At 38.5% G+C, this 18759-nt stretch overlaps 1 protein-coding gene across 3 annotated transcripts in view; it reads left to right on the top strand.

Moving 5' to 3' along the window:
* Window positions 1-17462, top strand: part of SLC9A6 (solute carrier family 9 member A6) — a 58405-nt gene extending 40943 nt beyond the window's left edge. For all 3 annotated transcript variants that reach the window (XM_079124599.1, XM_079124598.1, XM_079124600.1), the window contains 4 exons: window positions 1007-1037; window positions 3467-3546; window positions 10112-10217; window positions 14748-17462. In XM_079124599.1, coding sequence (XP_078980725.1) covers window positions 1007-1037; window positions 3467-3546; window positions 10112-10217; window positions 14748-15020 — 490 coding nt within the window. In that variant the 3' untranslated portion in view covers window positions 15021-17462. The remainder of the gene's footprint in view (window positions 1-1006; window positions 1038-3466; window positions 3547-10111; window positions 10218-14747) is intronic.
* The last annotated feature ends 1297 nt before the right edge of the window (window positions 17463-18759 follow it).

Genomic DNA, 18759 nt, shown 5'->3' with positions numbered 1-18759 from the left:
AAACAAGTAGGAAAATGAGAGAAAGCACATCTCAGCTAGAGGGAATGGCCTGAGTGAAGGCATAGAGGCCCTGAGAAGACAAGGATTTGGGGAGGTGTTGGTGGGTGTGGTTCGAAGACAATGGTGGGGAATGAGAGTGGGAAGGTAGGCTGGAGGGTGGGTGGCCACTAGTTTGTCTAGAGTCTTGAATGCCACACAGAGGGCTTTAGACTTGCCCCTTTGGGTTATGAACTGTTCTCAGAGTGTTCTGTGAAGGTAGTGACCCAATGAATTCTGTACATTAGGCACTAACTCTAGCCGAGAGCCTGGTGGTGGAAAGGCTTGTATTCCGGCCCCATGAATCAGAACGAGTGAGGGCCTATGCTGGAGCAGCTGGGGTGGCAAGGACAGGAGATCTGAGGGGCAGGGTAAAGAAAGGACAGAGCTGGTGAGTACTCATGTTTAGGGCTTAGAGAACAGTCACAGAGAAATGATTAATGAAGCTGTTCCCCAGGATACACAGGTAAAAAAGAATTTTGAAGAACCAAGGCTAATATCTGTTCATTAGCCTATGAAAAAACTGAAATTGGACCCTCTCTTCCGTCATCATAACAGAATGTTGCCATGAAAGCTGCAAGGTCCCAAAACATGCAATTCCCTCCTGGAATTGCATTGTGCCAGCTTTGTTTCGGGAACTTTCCACTAGCTCTTATTCAGCAGCTGGGCAGTGTTGCTCTCCCTGACTGCTTAGAGTGGACTTATGTTCAGAGAAGAAATGCTATTTTACTGAAACTGGTAAGTGGGATTACAGGAATAGGATTCTTCACCCTGCTTGCCTTGGAATCCAAGCTGTTGCTAAGGAAAGTGTCAGGAGCCAAAAATGTACATCAACAACCGTAGAGGGGTAAGAAAACATTAACCATTCCATAGCTTCTGTTGAGAAGAGTAGTTTCCTGACAATGTACATATGTGACTAGGCCTTTTTTTGGCTTCAGAGTCTCACTTGCTCTTTGTGTTTTTCCTTTAGGGTTGGTGTTGATTCAGATCAAGAACATTTGGTAAATATGCGTTTGTGTTGTCCCTGGCATTTCTGTCAAGTGTGCAGCCATTTGGAACGAAAACAGCCTCCTGTAGACTTCATGTCACTATTTAGATCCTGTTCTGTCTGCCTCAGCTTTTAACTGACTTCATTCCTGGCTTTTCTCACTGCTCTATAGAGACGAAACCACATTTTAGTTAGCTTGTGGTTATCAAGGGTGGCAGGTTTCCTATCTGAAGGCCATCCTGGGCTTTTGCCACAGAGGGGAGTAGTCTCTTAAGCACTCCTGGGTTTTCAAGTGACTGCTCTGGCACAGGGAGCCTTTTTCCACTTTGGTTTGCGCATGAAGGCTTGTCTCTGATGTCAGCCTCACTCCAGCTGCTCTTCCTGTGTAACTTTCAAATTGGATGACCAGCAGCTGGCCCTGAGAACTGCCTAGAAGCTTTTGAATCTTGAACTAGCCTTCCCTGCCTGCTCAGGAGACTGCACTTTCTTACCCTGTGCCTCAGCCTTGGCCACATTTCCTTGCTTCCTTCCTTCCCTGTGTCAGTTTCTCAGTTGTTCCTATGAACTCCAGCCTGTTGGATTGAGCACAGTGTAACTGGCTGCACTTTCTAGACTGGCCACCCTTTTTTGGTATTTTCTATTGGCTATTTAATGTTTTCTGAGCACCACTGAATATGTGGCTCTGTATTAGACATTTAATGAAAAATCAGAGAAATGAGGTTTTTGACAAGGGAAAGCATCTCTTTCAAGGCACAGTTCTTGTTCTTGTCTGAAATAAGCACTATTATATTTTTCTTTAGGGTGTGGTTAAAAAAACGTTTTCCAGATTCATTTCCTGAATGCTAATTTTGTTAGCTGTTGAATGATGAGTGCCTGTGTGTATATGTGATATAGTAAGTACTCGCCTCTTTTGTGGTCAGAACCTAAAAGTAGAATTCCATGGGCTTGAAATACTTGAACAAACCAGGCGGGATAAATTCCCATCGTGCCAAACTGCTGGATTAGTGTCCAAGTGGTAAAAGCTCCTCAGTGCCTCCACCCCTGTGGCAAAACGAGAATAAAGTTATCATGCAGCTCACAGGACAAATTCTTGATTATTGTCTGAATAAGACTCCATCAGCTGTGTCACCTCTGTCACCAGAGGGGAAATGAAAATGGAATTACAGGGAAAGAGCCAGGTAGTTGACTTGGTTGTAATATACAGAAAAGAAGAAAAAAAAATTCCCCTGCTTTCAAAACTCTGTGGATGTCTTGGTTATATTGTGTACTCAATAAATGTCCACAAGGAAGTACAGAGGAACATTATAGTAAATATGAAGTGTGGGGGTTGGATGTACAGGCATTAATGTGGTGAGGAGGTGGGGAGATCTATAAATGAATTTTTCTTCAAGAAGTAAACACTAAATAAATAAAAATAGAACAAAATACCATGGACTGGAGATATAGCTTGGCGTTAGAGCATGTGCTTAGCATGCACAAGACCCTGCCTCATTCCATCCCCAACAATCAATCAATCAATCAATAAATCAATAAATAAAAATAAAAAAAGGTAGAGGCATGCAACACCATACCTAGTGATGTGAAAGGAAATATAGAAGATGGTCTTCAGCACTTATAAGCCCATACAGTGTCCTCAAAAATTTTTGTGTATGTACTGAACCTTGTCAAGGAAAATAATACTTTTTCTGAGGATTAGGGAAGACAGGAAGGAGCCAAAACCCAGAATCTAAACTCTGTGCTCTGAGAAAATCATAGAACCTTAGAACATTGGCACTGGAGAGGACCTTAGTGAATCTCTAACATTCGCATCTTATACATGAAGAAATCCGGGTCTGGAGAGGTAAGAAGGTTTGCCCATGCTAGTTAATGTCGGTGGGCCAGGACTGGAACCAGAGAGTCTTACTGCCCAACTACTGACCACACCGTATTATAAATAAGGACACAGTTTATATTTTTGGAAGCTATTTTAGAAGGTAGCCTGCTTGCTGTGTTAGTTTTCTCTCCTCAGCAGTCAGGCTTACATTGGAATTCCCCTGCCTGTTTGCTAGGGTGCTAAGAACATAATAGTAACTTGGAATGCCAGTTACTTTTGAGACCCATGACAGCTCCCAAAGCTAGGAATGTTGGTGTGGTGTTTTTTCTACTTAAGTCACTATTGCATTGGGGGTATAAGTATTTCAGATTTCAAAAAGTGAATTACCCTACACTGACTATTTAAGTGGCAATAGATTCATAAATTAGCAACTCTTCTAAATAATAGAGATGTTCAGAAAAATATTTAAATTTCTTCCTTCAAAGCTATAGCATACAAGCTATTAAATTTCTGACGTTACCCATGTTGGAAAGTTTTTTTTCTGTAGGTTCTAGTTCTGACTCTACTAAGGGATGACTCTACACAAACGTGTTTGTGTATGCAATGATTTTTATATTATCTTTCTGCAGGGTGTTCCAGAAAATGAAAGGAGAACTACCAAAGCAGAGAGTGCTTGGCTCTTCCGGATATGGTACAACTTTGATCATAAGTATCCTTCACTGAGGAAAAAAAAAAAGGATAGTATAGACACGGAACACTTGTTTCGTTTGTTTGTTTTATGGTTCCAGGGTGGAACCCAGGGCCTTGCACATGTTAAGCATGAACTCTACCACTGAAAACTCCAGCCTCAGAACAACTATTTTGACTGTTGCCTTTTGAGAGTGGAATATAAAACCTACCTGTAGTCTCCCCTTTGTCCATCAGTGTGTGGAGGAGGAAATTCACACAAGTGAATGCCTTTGCAAACCCAGGAAATTAGCAGGGACAGTTGATGGTGGAGGCTGGCTATGTGGAGGGAATCAAGAGCCCAGATGTCATACTTTCTTCAACATGCAGGCTTATTTATCAAGCAGACTTTAATATTTGTTGTCCTTAAGATAATTTAGTGGATCTTATAAAAGGTTTTTGTTTGTTCTTGTTGGGGTACTTGCTAGGGTGGAAGAGGAAAGGCTGCCTTAGGGGAAAGCTTGGAGATGAAATAAAACTGCAGTACCGATAGATACTGCAATGTTCAGGGACACGCCTTTTCTTCTCTGACCTTTCCAAAGACCAGGAGACTCGGCTGTTCATTCAGAATGCCATAAATGGTGGCAGTAATCATAGCTACTCAGGAGCCTGAGGAAGGAGGATCCCAAGTTCAAGGCCAGCCTGGGCAACTTAGACTTTTTCTGAAAATAAAAACAAGGTTGGGGATGTAACTCAGTGGTAGACACTTACCTAGCATGCGCAAGACCCTGAGTTTGATCCCCAGCACCACAGAAATGCCACAAATAGCTAAATGTTTTCATTGATGATCATATTTTCTTGTCCTATTGTAAGTTTTCTTCATAGCTATACTTTGAATAGTGTTGATACTCTATAACCTGTTTAAATCATGCCTTTTAAAAAGCATTTTGCTACTGTTGTTTTTCTTATTTGAAATTTGAACCAGAAAAAAGAAATCATGGAGTTCTTTCAGGCTAAGATTTATCAGCAAGTGAATGAAAACTTAGGTTAGGTTCCATCGAAGCAGCTTTGGGATAAATAAGTATGTAAAAATTGTTTCCTTTGCTGATCAAAGCCTTGTATACTTAAGAAGAATGCACTTGACACTTATGATTAGAAGCTCCTAATAATTGTATTCTGTTTACCAGATATTTGCATTCTTTTTTTTTTTTTTTTTTTTTTTTTTGGTACCAGGGATTGAACTCAAGGGCACTTGACCATTGAGCTACATTCCCAGCCCTTTTTTATATTTTATTTAGAGATAGGGTCTCTGAGTTGCTTAGTGCCTCGCTTTTGCTGAGGCTGGCTTTGAACTCGTGATCCTCCTAGCTTGGCCTCCCGAGCTGCTGGGATTACAGGCCTGCACCACCATACCTGGCTACATTCACTTTTTACAAGTATTTCAAAATTAAATTACTGTATGGAAACAGGAATGCAAGCATATCTGTGGTATTAAGACTCCCATTAGGGAGAGAGAACCTGGCTCTTTAAAATTGTTTAAAGATTATGTCATCACTTTTGGCTCCATTTTCAGCGTTTTGAATATAAGCCACTTGCATACCTCCTGGGGCTTTTCATCCCTCTGATTTAACAATTCTTTAGTATTTTCTGCATTATGTACAAATAGTTGAATGATCTTAATATAGAGAAAGATAATAGCTTATTTTTCTGTATATTCTTATAAAAGTAAACATGAAGACTTGTTTGATTCAGTACTACCCTATTAAGTACTACACAAGATCTGGTCATGTTAATACCTGGTGCCCTGGTAGAATTAATTATTCATCATTCTAGATTTTGGTTCCTTTGGGTATAGCTAGATTGTTTATTATAATTAAGTTATAACTTGAATACAATAAAGTACACGAATCTGAAGTGTACAGCTTAATGAACTTTGACCTATATCTACACCTGTGTGCCCACCATCCATATAAATAGAGGCATTTCCAGCACCCTAGGAGGTTCCCTGTGTTCCTTTGAAATAGTAACACCATCCCTGCCACCCCCCAGAAAGGGGTAACCATGATTCTGACTTCAATCAGCATGGATACATTTTATCTGTTCTTGATCTCCACCTAAATGGGTCATATATTGTGTATTCTTTTGTGTTTTACTTCCTTCGCTCAGTATCTTCCCTGTAATTTATTTATGTTGTTGCATTTAACTGATTGATTCTTTTTTATTGCTGTGTAGGGTTGCAAGGTATGAATACACTATAGGGTTTTTGGTTTTGTTTTTAACCATCTTTGTTTATAAATATTTGGAGCCTTTGGTCATTACTAATAAAACTGAATATTTTAGAATGTATGTATATTTTTGGTGAACATAAATACTCATTTCTCTTGGATATATACCAAGAAGTTGAATTTAGGGCAAGTGCATGTTTAGCTTTAATACATACTGCCAACCAGTTTTCTAGTGTTTATAACCAGTTTGATTGTTAACAATTTGATAAATTCATCATTACCCCCATCAGTAGGGTAAGAGAGTTCTGGTTGTTTCATTTCTGTGCCTGAACTTGGTATTCATCAGCCTTTTGAATTTTAGCCATTTTTCTGAGTATATAGTGGTATCTCCAGTGGTTTAATTTTCATTTCTCTCATGACCAGGAAAAAGAAGCATCCTTTCAGATGGTTTTTGGACATCTGTTAGATATCTTTGTCTTTTCTCTTTCTTGTTGACTTATAGTTCTTTTTATACTCCTGAATTAAGTTTTTTGATGATTTTATGCATTATATCTTTTCAATCTGTAGCATGCTTTTTCATTTTTAAAATCCTGTCTACTGAGGAACAGAAGTTCTTCATTTTAATTAAGTCCACTGTATTATTATTTTCTGGTTATAGTGTTTTCTGTCCTAAGGTTATGAACATATTTTCCCATTTTCTTCTAAAAGTGTGACCATTTTAGCATCATCTTTTGATCCATCACAAATTGTTTTGCACTGCCTAGTATATACAAAGCTCCTGGGTTCAATCCCCAGCTATATTTGCAGCCCTTTTCATTTTCCTTTGTGACAGGGTCTCTCTAAGTTGCCCAGTCTGGCCTTGAAATTGCTATCCTCCTGCCTCAGCCTCCCAAGTAACTGGGATTGTCAGTATGTGTCACCATGCCCAGCACAAATTAATATTTACCTGTAGTGTGAGGTGCATATGGTCAAGATCTACTTTTTTTCCAATATGGATATCCAAATAATTAATTCAGCACCATTTCTTAAAAATACCGTCATTACTCCCATTAAATTGCAGTGAAATTTTTGTTGTAAATCACTTGACCATATAAGAGGGCCAATTTCTGTACTTTCTGTTTTGTTTCTCTATTTTTATATTAACGGCACACTTTTTAATTACTGTACTTTTTAAGACGACTTGCTACCTAGTAGGGTAAATCTAGGTTTGTTCTTCTCTAGTACTACCTTGGCTATTTTAGGTCCCTTGTATTTTCCTTTAAATTATAGAAACATCTGGTCAGTTTACACATTTTCTGCCTTGCTAAAAATAACTTTTTTAAAAACCTGCTGGAAAGAATTGATAGTTTAGCAATATTGAGACTTCCAATTCATGAACACAGCTTCTCTCTCCATTTATCTAGGTCTTCTTTAATTTCTCTCATTTACACTTTGGACTTTTCAGTGTACCAGTCTTTTTCATTAGTTTACCTCTAAGTATCTGATGATTTTGATGCTATTGCAAATGGTATTTATTTCATTTTCTATTTGTTTGTTATTATACATATAATAGGATTTCGTGTATTGATCTTGTGTCCAGCAGTCTTCCTAAAGTTCACTTATTATTTCTGGTGATTTATAGATTCTTTTTGATTTTCTGCATACCCAATTAAGTGATCTATGAATAATGATGTTTTTTCTTTTCCAACCTCTTGTATTTTTTTTGTTGTTATTGTTCTGCATTTATTGTGCGTTATCATTGTACGTAATGATGGGATTTGCTGTTATACATTTGTACAGGCACAAATTATAACAATGTATTTTGGCTAGTATCATTTCCCAGTATTTCCTCTTTTCCTTCCCTCTTCCCTCCCCCTGGTCCCTTTCTTTGGTTGTACTGATCTCCCTTCAGTATTCATGTGATCCCTTCACCTTTCTTTTCCTTTTTCCTCTCTAGCTTCCACATTTAAGAGAACACATGTAAACCTTGTCCTTTCTGAGTTTATCTTTTTATGCTTAGCATAATGTTCTCAAATTCCATCCATTTTTCTGCAAATGACATAATTTCATTTTTCTTTATGACTAAGTAAAACTCCATTGTGTATACAGGCTACATTTTCTTTATCCATTCATCTGTTGATGGCTGATTCCATAGTTCAGCTATTGTGAGTTGTACTGCTATAAACATGGGTATGTATGCATCACTGTAGTATGATTTCAGTTCTTTACACTAAATGTATAAAGAACTAAATACTAAATACCAAGAATTCATATGGGTGGGTATGACTGTGGTACCATGCCTAGTCTTTTGAGAAGCCTCTATACTGATTTTCATAGTGGTTGTACTAATTTATAGTCCCACCAGCAGTGTAAAAATGTTTCTTTTTTCTCCACATCCTCTCTGGCGTTTATTGTTGTTTGTTTTCTTGATGCCCTTGTATTTCTTCTTTGAGTCTTAGTACATTGACTGGACCTCTCCATTTCAATGCTGAATGTAAGTGATGATAATGACATTCTTGTCTTATTCCTGATCTCAGGGAGAAATTTTTCAATGTACCATGAAGTATGATGTTAGCTATAGGTTTTTGGAAATAACCTTTAGCAAATTAAGAATATTTCCTTTTATTTCTAGGTTTTTGATAGTTTTATCATGAATAGATATTGAGTATTACAATATGCTTTTCCTGCATCGATTGAGTTGAACACATGATTTTTTTCTCCTTTAACCTGTTATTGTACTGATCTGCATTGATCAGTTGTTTGAATATAAAGCCATTCTTGCTTTGCTGGAATAAATCCCACTTGGTCATGATATGTTATCCTTTGTGTATGTCCCTGGATTTAATTTGTTAATACTTTGTGTCTACTTTTGTGGAACATATTGACTTGTGATTTTTAAAATTCTAATTTCCTTGTGAGGTTTCTATAACAAGATTATGCTGACCTTATGAAATGCTTTGGGAAGTATTTGCTCTTTTTTTTTCTGAAGGATTCAGTATGAGATTGGTGATTTTTCTTCCTTAAATGCTGGGAAGATTTTACCATTGAAGTCATTTGGACCTCTTGCTTTTCATATGGGATTTTTTTCATCTGTTTAATAGATAGAAGACTATTCAGGTTTTCTTTATTCTTTTGTGAAAATTATTTGGCAAGTTCTTTTTGTTTTTATTCTTTTGGCAAGTTCTTTTAAAGAATTTGTTCACAACTTGCTAGCCTTAATACTATCCTATTCAGTGCCACTGGACTCAGACTTGGTCATTTCTATAACCAGTGTACTAGTAGAATTTATCATTCTAGTTTTTAATTGGCTTTGCATGGCCAGATGTTTTATAAAGTGTGTTTGTATTGAGTATTTAATCTTTACTTAGAATTTATTAATATGGAAAAATCATAAAATTTTGTCTGGCTTTCCCATTTTTAATTGAGAACTACTTACCTTAGCTTCATATTCTCCCCACCAGTGCCTGCAGTGCTGGGGATCAAGCTCAGGGCTTTGTGTATGCTAGGCAGGAAGTCTACCACTGAGCTACATCCTCAGTCCAGATTTTCATCTTAGAATGTGGGGAATATGGGGGACTGGGGATGCAGCTTAGTAGTAGAACACTTCCCTAGCAATTGCGAGACCTGTGTTTGAATCCCCACTACCACCAAAGAAGTACATGGGGAATATGATATATTTGTCTGTATCCTTTCTCCCTCCTCCTTTTTCTTGTGATTCCCTCTGTTTCTTCTGAGTATCACACATTATCATATCTGTTTTTGCTTTTTGAAATGAGGGTCTGTAGTAGAGGAGCTCGTTATACATAGTTTATTGAAATGTCTTAGGAATTGACTTTCCTACCTCCTTACTGTTTTGCAGGAAAAGATTCAACCTGAAACTGAAGTTTCAACTTAGAGTGTTCAGGAGGCCACCTGAATCCACAGTAAATTATTAAAACAATTTTTATTACTTTAGTCTACTATCGAAATATTTAATCTTCTGACAAGTATCATTCTTTATTTTCTCCCTTGCTTACTTCAGTGCCAAATACAGAATGACTTTGTGTTCTTTTTACTTTTAGTAAAGTCAGAAGAGCAATATGATGTAGTGGAATAGACACATAATTTGAAAGCAGACCAATTTTGACTAGTAGATCAGTCTCCATTTCCTTAATTGTGTGACTTAGGCAAGTCCTTGACCTGTCTGAGCCTCAGTTTTCCTATCTGCGAAACAGAGATGATAAAAAGGTCTCCCTTTGCTGTCTCACTGTCATCATGTGATGACAACATGACATTGCATTTGTGAAAGCCCTTTGTTAACCTCCAAAGTGGTCAATGGTTGGTGTACTGTGATAATGACTGTCATCAACTGAGTTGTTTTCTGAATGTGTGGAGAAAGCACAACCCTTCCTTAGCTGCTCACAGCTATCTGAAGCCTCTGTTGACTCACAGTGGGCCTCCTCTCACCACCACACTCCCCACCTGCTGCGGGCCCATCGCCAGGTGCCTAACAAGTCCCCAGGCATATGAAGTAAGTGATTTTTATCCACCAACTGAACTGTTCAGCAAGTTTAATTTAGCTGCTCTCTGGGTGGGTTTCTGGTTTTGTTTTATTTTGGCTTAATTTTTGGCCTTTGAAGTATAAAATCCCTCAGAAGGAATTTAAACATACTTTGCTCAACCAAAAAACACACTAAATCTACAAATAAAATTCATGGCCTTTTAAATATTATTTGGTAACAGATATAGAATGGTCCCTTATCTTACTTAGGCGATTTTACTACTTCATTCTATTCCCATGCAAGCTTTCATTTATTTGTAGCAATGTGGCCTGAGTTCAGCACTAAATGTATGTTTTTATGTGTGCATTAGGGTTGCCACAGTTCTGTTGAGAGAATTTTAAAACAATTTTGATGCTCCTAAAATGGAACAGTCTGTTTCATACCTACCAACTTTTGGATATCAGAGAAAGTTTTTCTGTTCCACATTGTTTTGAGGCAGGGACAGCTCTAGACAGGATGTAGATTGCAGATGATACAGACCAACCTAGGATTGGTGGTTTGGTAAATATTCCAACTAAGAAAAAAGTCAGAGATATGCTAAATAGACACCATTTTTGTAAGGCAAACATTTTAATTTTAATTTTTAAAATTTTTTATTCTAAACCAACCCTTTAGAAGTAATCTATGTCATCCAGTGGACTCCCCTATTAAAAAAGCCCACTAGTGTTGACTATTCAGACACAAACCCAGGACCTTGAGTGGATAGAGGGGAAGCTGTAGTGAAGCAGTGTCAGGTACACTCCAGTTGCTTGCAGCTTCCTCTGTGGCATAGCAGAGCAGATCCTACAGGAAATGTGTGGGGAAAAGTAGGCTGCATGGGGGTGGCACCTGGGCCAGGGTCAGGTGGTGGGAGCGGAAGTACCCTATGGCTTTGTTTAGAGTCAGTGCATATTTTTGACAGACTGCTGGCACAGTGGGAAGAACACCCCCATGTTGCCTTCTCTCTTTTTCTCCCACATTGCCTGAACTCCCCTCTCAAGCACTCTCCATTTCTGCTGCGCCCTAGTAGCCTGTTTGATTCTGTCCAGAGATGTCAACCTGCTCTTGGTTCAGACAGTGAGGTTTGGCTCTAGAGTCCCTCTTGCTATCACCCAAAATCAAAAGGCCCACAACAACTATGTGTCCTGTGGACTATAGGAAAACAGGATGCATCACTATATGAATTTCTGGGGCTACTGTTACAAAGCACCACAAATTTTTGAATATCTTAAACAAAAATGATCAAAATATCTTAACAGTTCTTGAGGTTAGAAGTCTGCAGTCCATCAGTGGCAAAGCACTTGCCTGGCATGCCTGAAGCTCTGGGTTCAAAATCTTTAAAAAGTCAATGAAATGGTCTATATAAATCATTTGGCACAATGCCTGACACAAAAATGAATACTTCATCTGTTTTTTGTTATTATTGTTATTATTATTGCTATTACCACTTTATTTATTTATTTATTTATATTTTGGTACTGGGAATTGAATTCAGAGGCACTTGACCACTAAGCTACACCCCCAGCCCTTTTTATTTTTGATTTTGAGACAGGGTCTAAGTTGCTTAGGGCCTTGCTAAGTTGCTGAGGTTGGCCTTAACTTTCATCCTCCTTCTCTCTTCTTTTTGCAGTAATAGGGATTAAACCCATATTAGGACCTCAGGCATGCTAGGCAGATCTCTCTAACACTGAGCTATATCATTCTCTTTTTAAATGTTATGTCGAGGCAGGGTCTGGGTAAATTGATCAGATGTGCCACCATGCTGGGCTGTATTTTTACCTTCATGTACATCTGGACTGTTCCAAGTACTTATAACCATCAGACTGTACTTCTGTTATTTATAGTATATAAATTATTTATTTTTATTTTAAAAATTTAAAAAATGTCCAAAGTCTAGGTAAGGGCAGGACTGGTTCCCTCCGGGCCTCTCTCTTGTGCTTTGCCTGGCCATCTGTGGCATTCCGTGGCTTATAGATACATCATTTCAATGTCAGCTTTCATCTTTGCATGGTGTCTTCCCATGTGCACCACTCTGTCTAAATTTCATAAGGATAACCATCATTGGATCAGGACCCACCTAATTTCTAAATATGATCCTGTTTCCAAACAAAGTCACATTCGTAGGTTAGGCTGTCAGACATCATCTTTGGGGAATAAATTTAACCCATCATAGCCATAAAACTTGTTTCTTAAAATACATTTTTGTTACTCATTTTTTTTAAGTTATGAAATTAATATGCTTGTGGCTAAATATTTAAACTGTGGAATGTACAAAGTGAAAAAAAGTAATTTTCCTCCTACCTAACTCCTTATAGGTGATCTTTAGTAAAAGTTTATGATAGATACTTTCTGGTATATTTTTTCTATATAAACTTAATTTATTCAGTTTTTTGCAATATTAGGGATTGAACTTAGGGTGTCGCACATGTTAGGCAACTGCTCTAACACTAAGCTACATCCAGCTCTATTCATACAAACTTATATATGTGTATAGCTTTGTTTTGTACACATGGAGTCATAATAGGTGTATGTCCCACTACTTGCTTTTTTCAATTGCTGATACATTATTGATGGCTTTTCATTAAATACGTTAGATCTGTTACCTTCTTTTTTATGAGTATATAATATTCCATTTGTAGCTACACTAAAATTGATTAATTCAGTCTCCCATGGACAGACATTTGTTTCTTTTTTTTTTTTTTGCTATTACAAATAATACTTATGGTGATTATATTTTTTAAATAGCCTTTTACCTATCAGTTTACTCAAGGATATAAAAATATATAGAATAGCTTTTAAAGATAAAATTGCTGGGTCAAAAGACATAGATTTAAAAATTTGGTAGATATTACCCTAGATCTGAAACTTAATGAAAACATTAGGAAGTACTGAAAAGCCTCTGCTATCCTGTGAAGGAGTCAAAACACTTTGTTGTGAGTAGTGTTGTATTAAATGACAGACACTAGTTAAACTTATCATTAAACTACATTAGGGGCACAGGGACTTGGTCTATTTGGTGGCTGTTGATTTATTTTTCAATTCACATTTGTTTGTCTAAGTTATTTAGGGAAATTTCTGGCAATAGCCAGTGTCCAACAGTATAAAAACATATAAAGTAAATTAAATTCACTAATAACTCTGTTGTTACAGAGTGTTTTAGTCAGCTTTTTCCCTGCTGTTATGAAAGGACCTGACCAGAAGAACTGTAGCAGAGGAAAGCTTATTTGAGGGCTCATGGTTTCAGAGGTCTTAGTCCATAGAGGATCAGTTCCATTCCTTGGGGCTTGAGGTGAGGCAGGACATCATGGTGGAAGAGTGTGGCAGAGGGAAGCAGCTCACATGGTGATCAGGAAGCAGAGAGAGACCCCACTCTCCAGATACAAATATATACCCCATAGCCATGCCGCCAAGTCCCACCTCCTCTAACCACACCCTACTGCTTCAGTTACCACTCAGTTAATCCATATCAGGAGATTTAATCACTGATTAGGTTAACACTCTTATAACCCAATCATTTCTCTGAACCTTCTTGCGTTGTCTCACATGTGAGCTTTTGGGGGACACCAAATCTAAACTATAACACAGCTAATGTTGAATACCATTCCAGACTTTTCTGTGTATACACATGGCTTTTATTTACCAAAATGGGATACACATTCTTGATTTTTTTCCTTTTTGTAGAAGTTTATTAAGCATGCTATTTTGCCACAAACTTTCCATTATAAGCAGACCTTATAGAGCTGCGAGAGAAGCATGCAGTGAGGATTTCATATTTCTGTGTCCCAAACTATGTGAGGTACTTGGACTAGGTAGCACCGAGTCTTTTATCATAACCATGCATTTATCATTGTGTTCCTCCCCCTCTCACCCTGGACTCTTAAGACCCTTGATGGCAGGCCAGTGTGTGAAAGAGCAAATGCTACTGCGGGGAGGGAGTCAAGGAGGGACACCTAACCTAGACCTGGAAGATCAAGGATATCTTCTAGGAGAAAGTTCTAAGTAGGTGCTAGTCACATGAAGTGGGCAGGGGGGGCCAGCATGTAGAATGACACAGAGGCAAGAGAAGCCCAGAGAGATCTGGGCAGCTGGCAGCCCTGCAGTCTGCTTGGCACACATTGGGGCTGTTGGGATGTGAGATGCAGATTGTGTCAGGAGATGAAGCTGAAGGGGACAAGTCACTGCCTTTTTTTCTTTTTTAAAAAAAATCAGCAGCAATTTAGATATGCCTGAATCTTTTTAAAAAATATTTTTTAGTTGTTGGTGGACCTTTATTTATTTATATGTATGTGATGATGAGAATTGAACCCAGTGCCTCACATGTGCTAGGCAAGTGCTCTGCCACTGAGCCACAGCCCCAGCCCCTAAGTCACTGTCTTTTAAGGCATGGTAAGGACATTTAACCTTATCCTGGCATTAGGCCACTGAAGAGTTTTAAATAGGGAATCTTTTAAAATTCTCCTGCTCAAAATGGTTCTTTAATGTCTCAAAAATTCTTAGAGCTTATTTTATTTTGCATTTAGAACCAGGAACAATTGAAAGATGATGACTCTGATCTTATTCTCAACGATGGTGATATCAGTTTGACCTATGGGGATTCCACTGTGACCACTGAATCGACAATATCTAGTGCCCCCAGGAGATTCTTAGGCAACAGTTCTGAAGATGCCTTGGATCGGGAGCTTGCATTGGGGGACCACGAGCTGGTCATTCGCGGGACACGCCTGGTTCTGCCTATGGATGATTCTGAACCTGCATTAAATTCATTAGAGGATACGAGACACAGCCCAGCCTAAGCTTATTAATATTCACTTAGTGATTTGTATAATTTGCACATGTGATTGTGAAGAAATTTGTACTACCTAAAAAGTCCTAGTGCATGTCTCTGAATGTGTAAGCTATATAAATGCTATTTATATGGCATAGAAAGAATATAAATATCCTGTACAAGGCAGATTGTGAACAAACTATTCTTTTAAGTTTTTCTGGCTGCACTATGTAGGCTGGATCTGTTTTAGAAAGTTACTTTCACAGTGATGTTGTGTGTTCTGTTAGCTTCATGTCTGAGTTAAAGTATAAAAATGATGGATTTACTCTGTATTTACCTGACACTTAACCGGAGTACCGAGTTCTTGTGATGTGAATTAATTTGTGTGTGTATGGTTGGGCGGGGGAGAAGAAGGAGGGAAGTGTTATTTCCTAGTGAACCCAGGGAGATGAGGTTCCTTTGTTGGGACACTTTTGTTGATTGCTGCTGCCTTTGTCATGACCTTTTTCTTTCCCTTTTCTCTTGTGGCCAGTTGTGGTGTAAGGAGCTGATGACATTTTGATCTTACCCCACTCAGGTTGCGGAGTGAGGTATGGGGCTCTTCCCCCCCCCCCTTGCTGTGAAAGAACAGATTCATTGGACTGCAATACATTGCTGTTTCAAAGGAAGACTGCAAATGACCTCCAAGACCTTATTTCTTTTCCTCTAGGCCAAGACCCTGGAGTTGCATCCAGCCGGCTTAGCCAAAGTACAGGTGTAAATAGTTCAGGGCACTTGATTTAGATTTGGAGGGGCTGGGGCAGGTGGAGAGGGGACAGAGGGCAAGAAGGGAGTGACTGGTATTGGAGGTCTCTCTTCCCAAATATGTAAATATTCTATACCAGATAAGTTTAAATAAGAAATTTAATTGCTGCTTAATTTTTGATTATGTACTTTATCTGTATAGCAAGCTTTGTCGTCACAAGTTTTTATATCAATTTAAATCGCTGCTCTTTAGCAGCCGAACAGGAGCAAAATGTAAAATTTTTAAACTTACTGTGTCTAATTGTCATCCGTTAGTCTGTAGTTGATGTTGAACATTAATTTATGAATCCATGAACATCCCATACTACACCAAAGGCAGTCATAAGAGAAATACGATGCTCTGGAGCATTTATTTTAAGGAGGCTCCTTTGTGTGCAGTGGGTATAGCTGTCTTCATTGTCATGTTACTTTTTAATATTAAATACCTAAGCTGCCATGTTTTTTTTTTTTTACAGTTTTCAAGGAAGAGCACAGAACAATTTCCCATTTCATATTCATAGTATGAAAGTGGATTCTATTTTGTAATGCTGAAAATACCTATAGGTACAGTGAATGCTTGGAAGGGGAATACTTTTTGATGTTGATTCTGACCTGTTAATAATTCTGAAGTAAAATATAAACTTTTGTGGATTTTTTCCTCAGGTCTGAGTAGCATTGCCTTAAATCTTACCCAATTAGAAAATTGATCTACTTACGTGATGTTCAAAATTTCCACTGAAAACTGTTCATCCAAACAAAACACGTACTTACTCTCCAAAAAGGTTCTGTGCTGTGGCAAACACTCCTTGAGATTTTAAGGGAATTCTAATATTGTACCCTTTAGTGGCAGCCTTGACTGTTGGCATAGCCATTTGTTATGTAGTGGTAGCGACTTTCCTGCTATGCAGGAACCCCTCCTGTGAAGTGTGTGTTTTATATGATGTGTGCCTCTTCGTGCAGTAAATAATTTCTTGTTGATGTATGTTTGAGGGGCTTTGTATGTCAGTATCATCTTCCCACAGAATTATTCAAGTTATAAAAGGTTATACAATAATTTAACAACTACCTTTTTTATTCTGTCAGGTTACTGAGCTCACTTTATGAACATGGCTGTAAATACTTAGCATGACAAATTCTGTAACTTGTCTGTTTCCGCATGCATAAGGCTTCTCATTAGGGAAACTGATAAAGCTTGAGTCCACTAAATCTGCCTTCAGTACTTTATCAAAGGGGAACCAAGCCTGCTGTGCTTACATCGGCCTCTGGAAGATTTTTCTTCTCAAACCTATGTGCACATCTCCACACAAAGAAGAGCAAACATTTCTGCTCAGACACCCATTGAATTGAAACACCCGAGTGAACTTTGATGAAGTACAGTCTGAGTTACCATCATGTACAAGTAGAACTGTTTTGGGACCTGTTTTTCTGTTGTTTGTGGAACCTACATGTTTGATTGACTTGAACGTTGCATCTTTTAAAGTTATTTTTAAAGGTCTCTTGGCATTTATCCTAGTTGTCTGTGTTTGGCAATGTGCTGTTAAAGTAATAGACTTTTAATCTTCATGTATTTTTTGTTTTCCCTTGGAGTACTTGGACAAATGTTATAGTGGTTTCTTTTAGGAAAATCTGTCATTAAAGAAATTATAGCCTTGCAAATAACCACTCACCATATCTGAGTCACAGCTTATTCTAGTGAGATGTAAAGAGTGCTGACTTCATTTATTTTTCTACACACACACACACAGGAAAAGGGGGAAGACTGATGGTTTAAAAACAAACCTAACAACTTAACTTACAGGGTGGCAAATTCTTGGTGCTTATGTGTAAGGGTGGGTGTATTTGCATATGGTCACAGTTGGGCCATTTAAGAAATATGAGTCAAAGTGGTTGAATTCCATTACATTGATTTGTAGCCTGTTAACTCAGTGATGGAGAATGTCATGAAAATGTTAGTTCCTTCTATTAGATGGGGAGAGTGGATTCTGTATCCAGTTAGGTAGAAAGGCAGTTCCAGGTTTGCTTGAGAGTGGTCGCACAAATAGTCCTTCCTCCAAGTTAAAGACACATCACTATTTTTGTACATGAGGTGTTTTATATGTTAGAGTTTGCTGACAGCATCATTACGTGGTCTGGGTAATGGCCCCAGCCACCATCTGTTGTGCCTTCTTGCCATCCACTCTGGCTTCCATGCTCATGGCCCAGTGAGAGGTACAGATGGGGGGCCCACACACAACAGACTCATTCCTTGAAACATCTCACATTTTCTAACTCGCCACACATCTATTAACCTGACCCATGGGTAGAATGTAAGGAAGTGAAAAGATAGATGTTTTGACTTAATCATAAAGTTCTTGACAGGAAGTACAACACTATGATGATGCAGGAGGAGGTTTTAAAATAAATTTGAAGATGATAACAATAATTATTATCATTTTGGTGCAGGGGATTGAACCTGGGGTGCTTAACCACTGAGCCACACCTCCAGCTATTTTTAATATTTTATTTAGAGATGGAGTCTTCCTGAGTTGCATAGGCCTTGTTAGGTTGCTGAGGCTGGCTTTGGATTTGTGATCCCCCTGCCTCAAACTCCTGAGCTGCTGGGATTACAGGTGTATTCCCCCATGCCCAGCAGTAGTCCCCATTTTTGAGCCCCTCTTAGATGCAAGCAATGTATAACTGAGGTATTTTTAAATTCAGTTCTATGCATACCATAAGGGTATATTCTGCTATTGTCATTTCAGAGAAAACAGGTGCAGAGGAGTTGTCACATGGCTAATGAAGTCACAGAACTAGGACTCAAATCCAGTCTGCTTCCCAAGTCCAGAATAACCCCTACTCTACTGGCTCCAAAGGCAGGCAGGCTCTGTGCTAATCCATCTTGAGTATAACGAGAAGGATAATGAAGGGAGTTGCAGACTTCCAGCCTGCCGCCCACACCTGCTTGTTAACAGGCCAGGGCAAGGCATGTAGTCAGCTCTGTCCCT

The sequence above is a fragment of the Sciurus vulgaris genome (genome assembly GCF_902686455.1).
Source record: "Sciurus vulgaris genome assembly, chromosome: X".
Taxonomy (NCBI): Eukaryota; Metazoa; Chordata; class Mammalia; order Rodentia; family Sciuridae; genus Sciurus; species Sciurus vulgaris.
The sequence above is the reverse complement of the archived record's forward strand: the minus strand, read 5'-3'. Positions and strand labels throughout refer to the sequence as shown.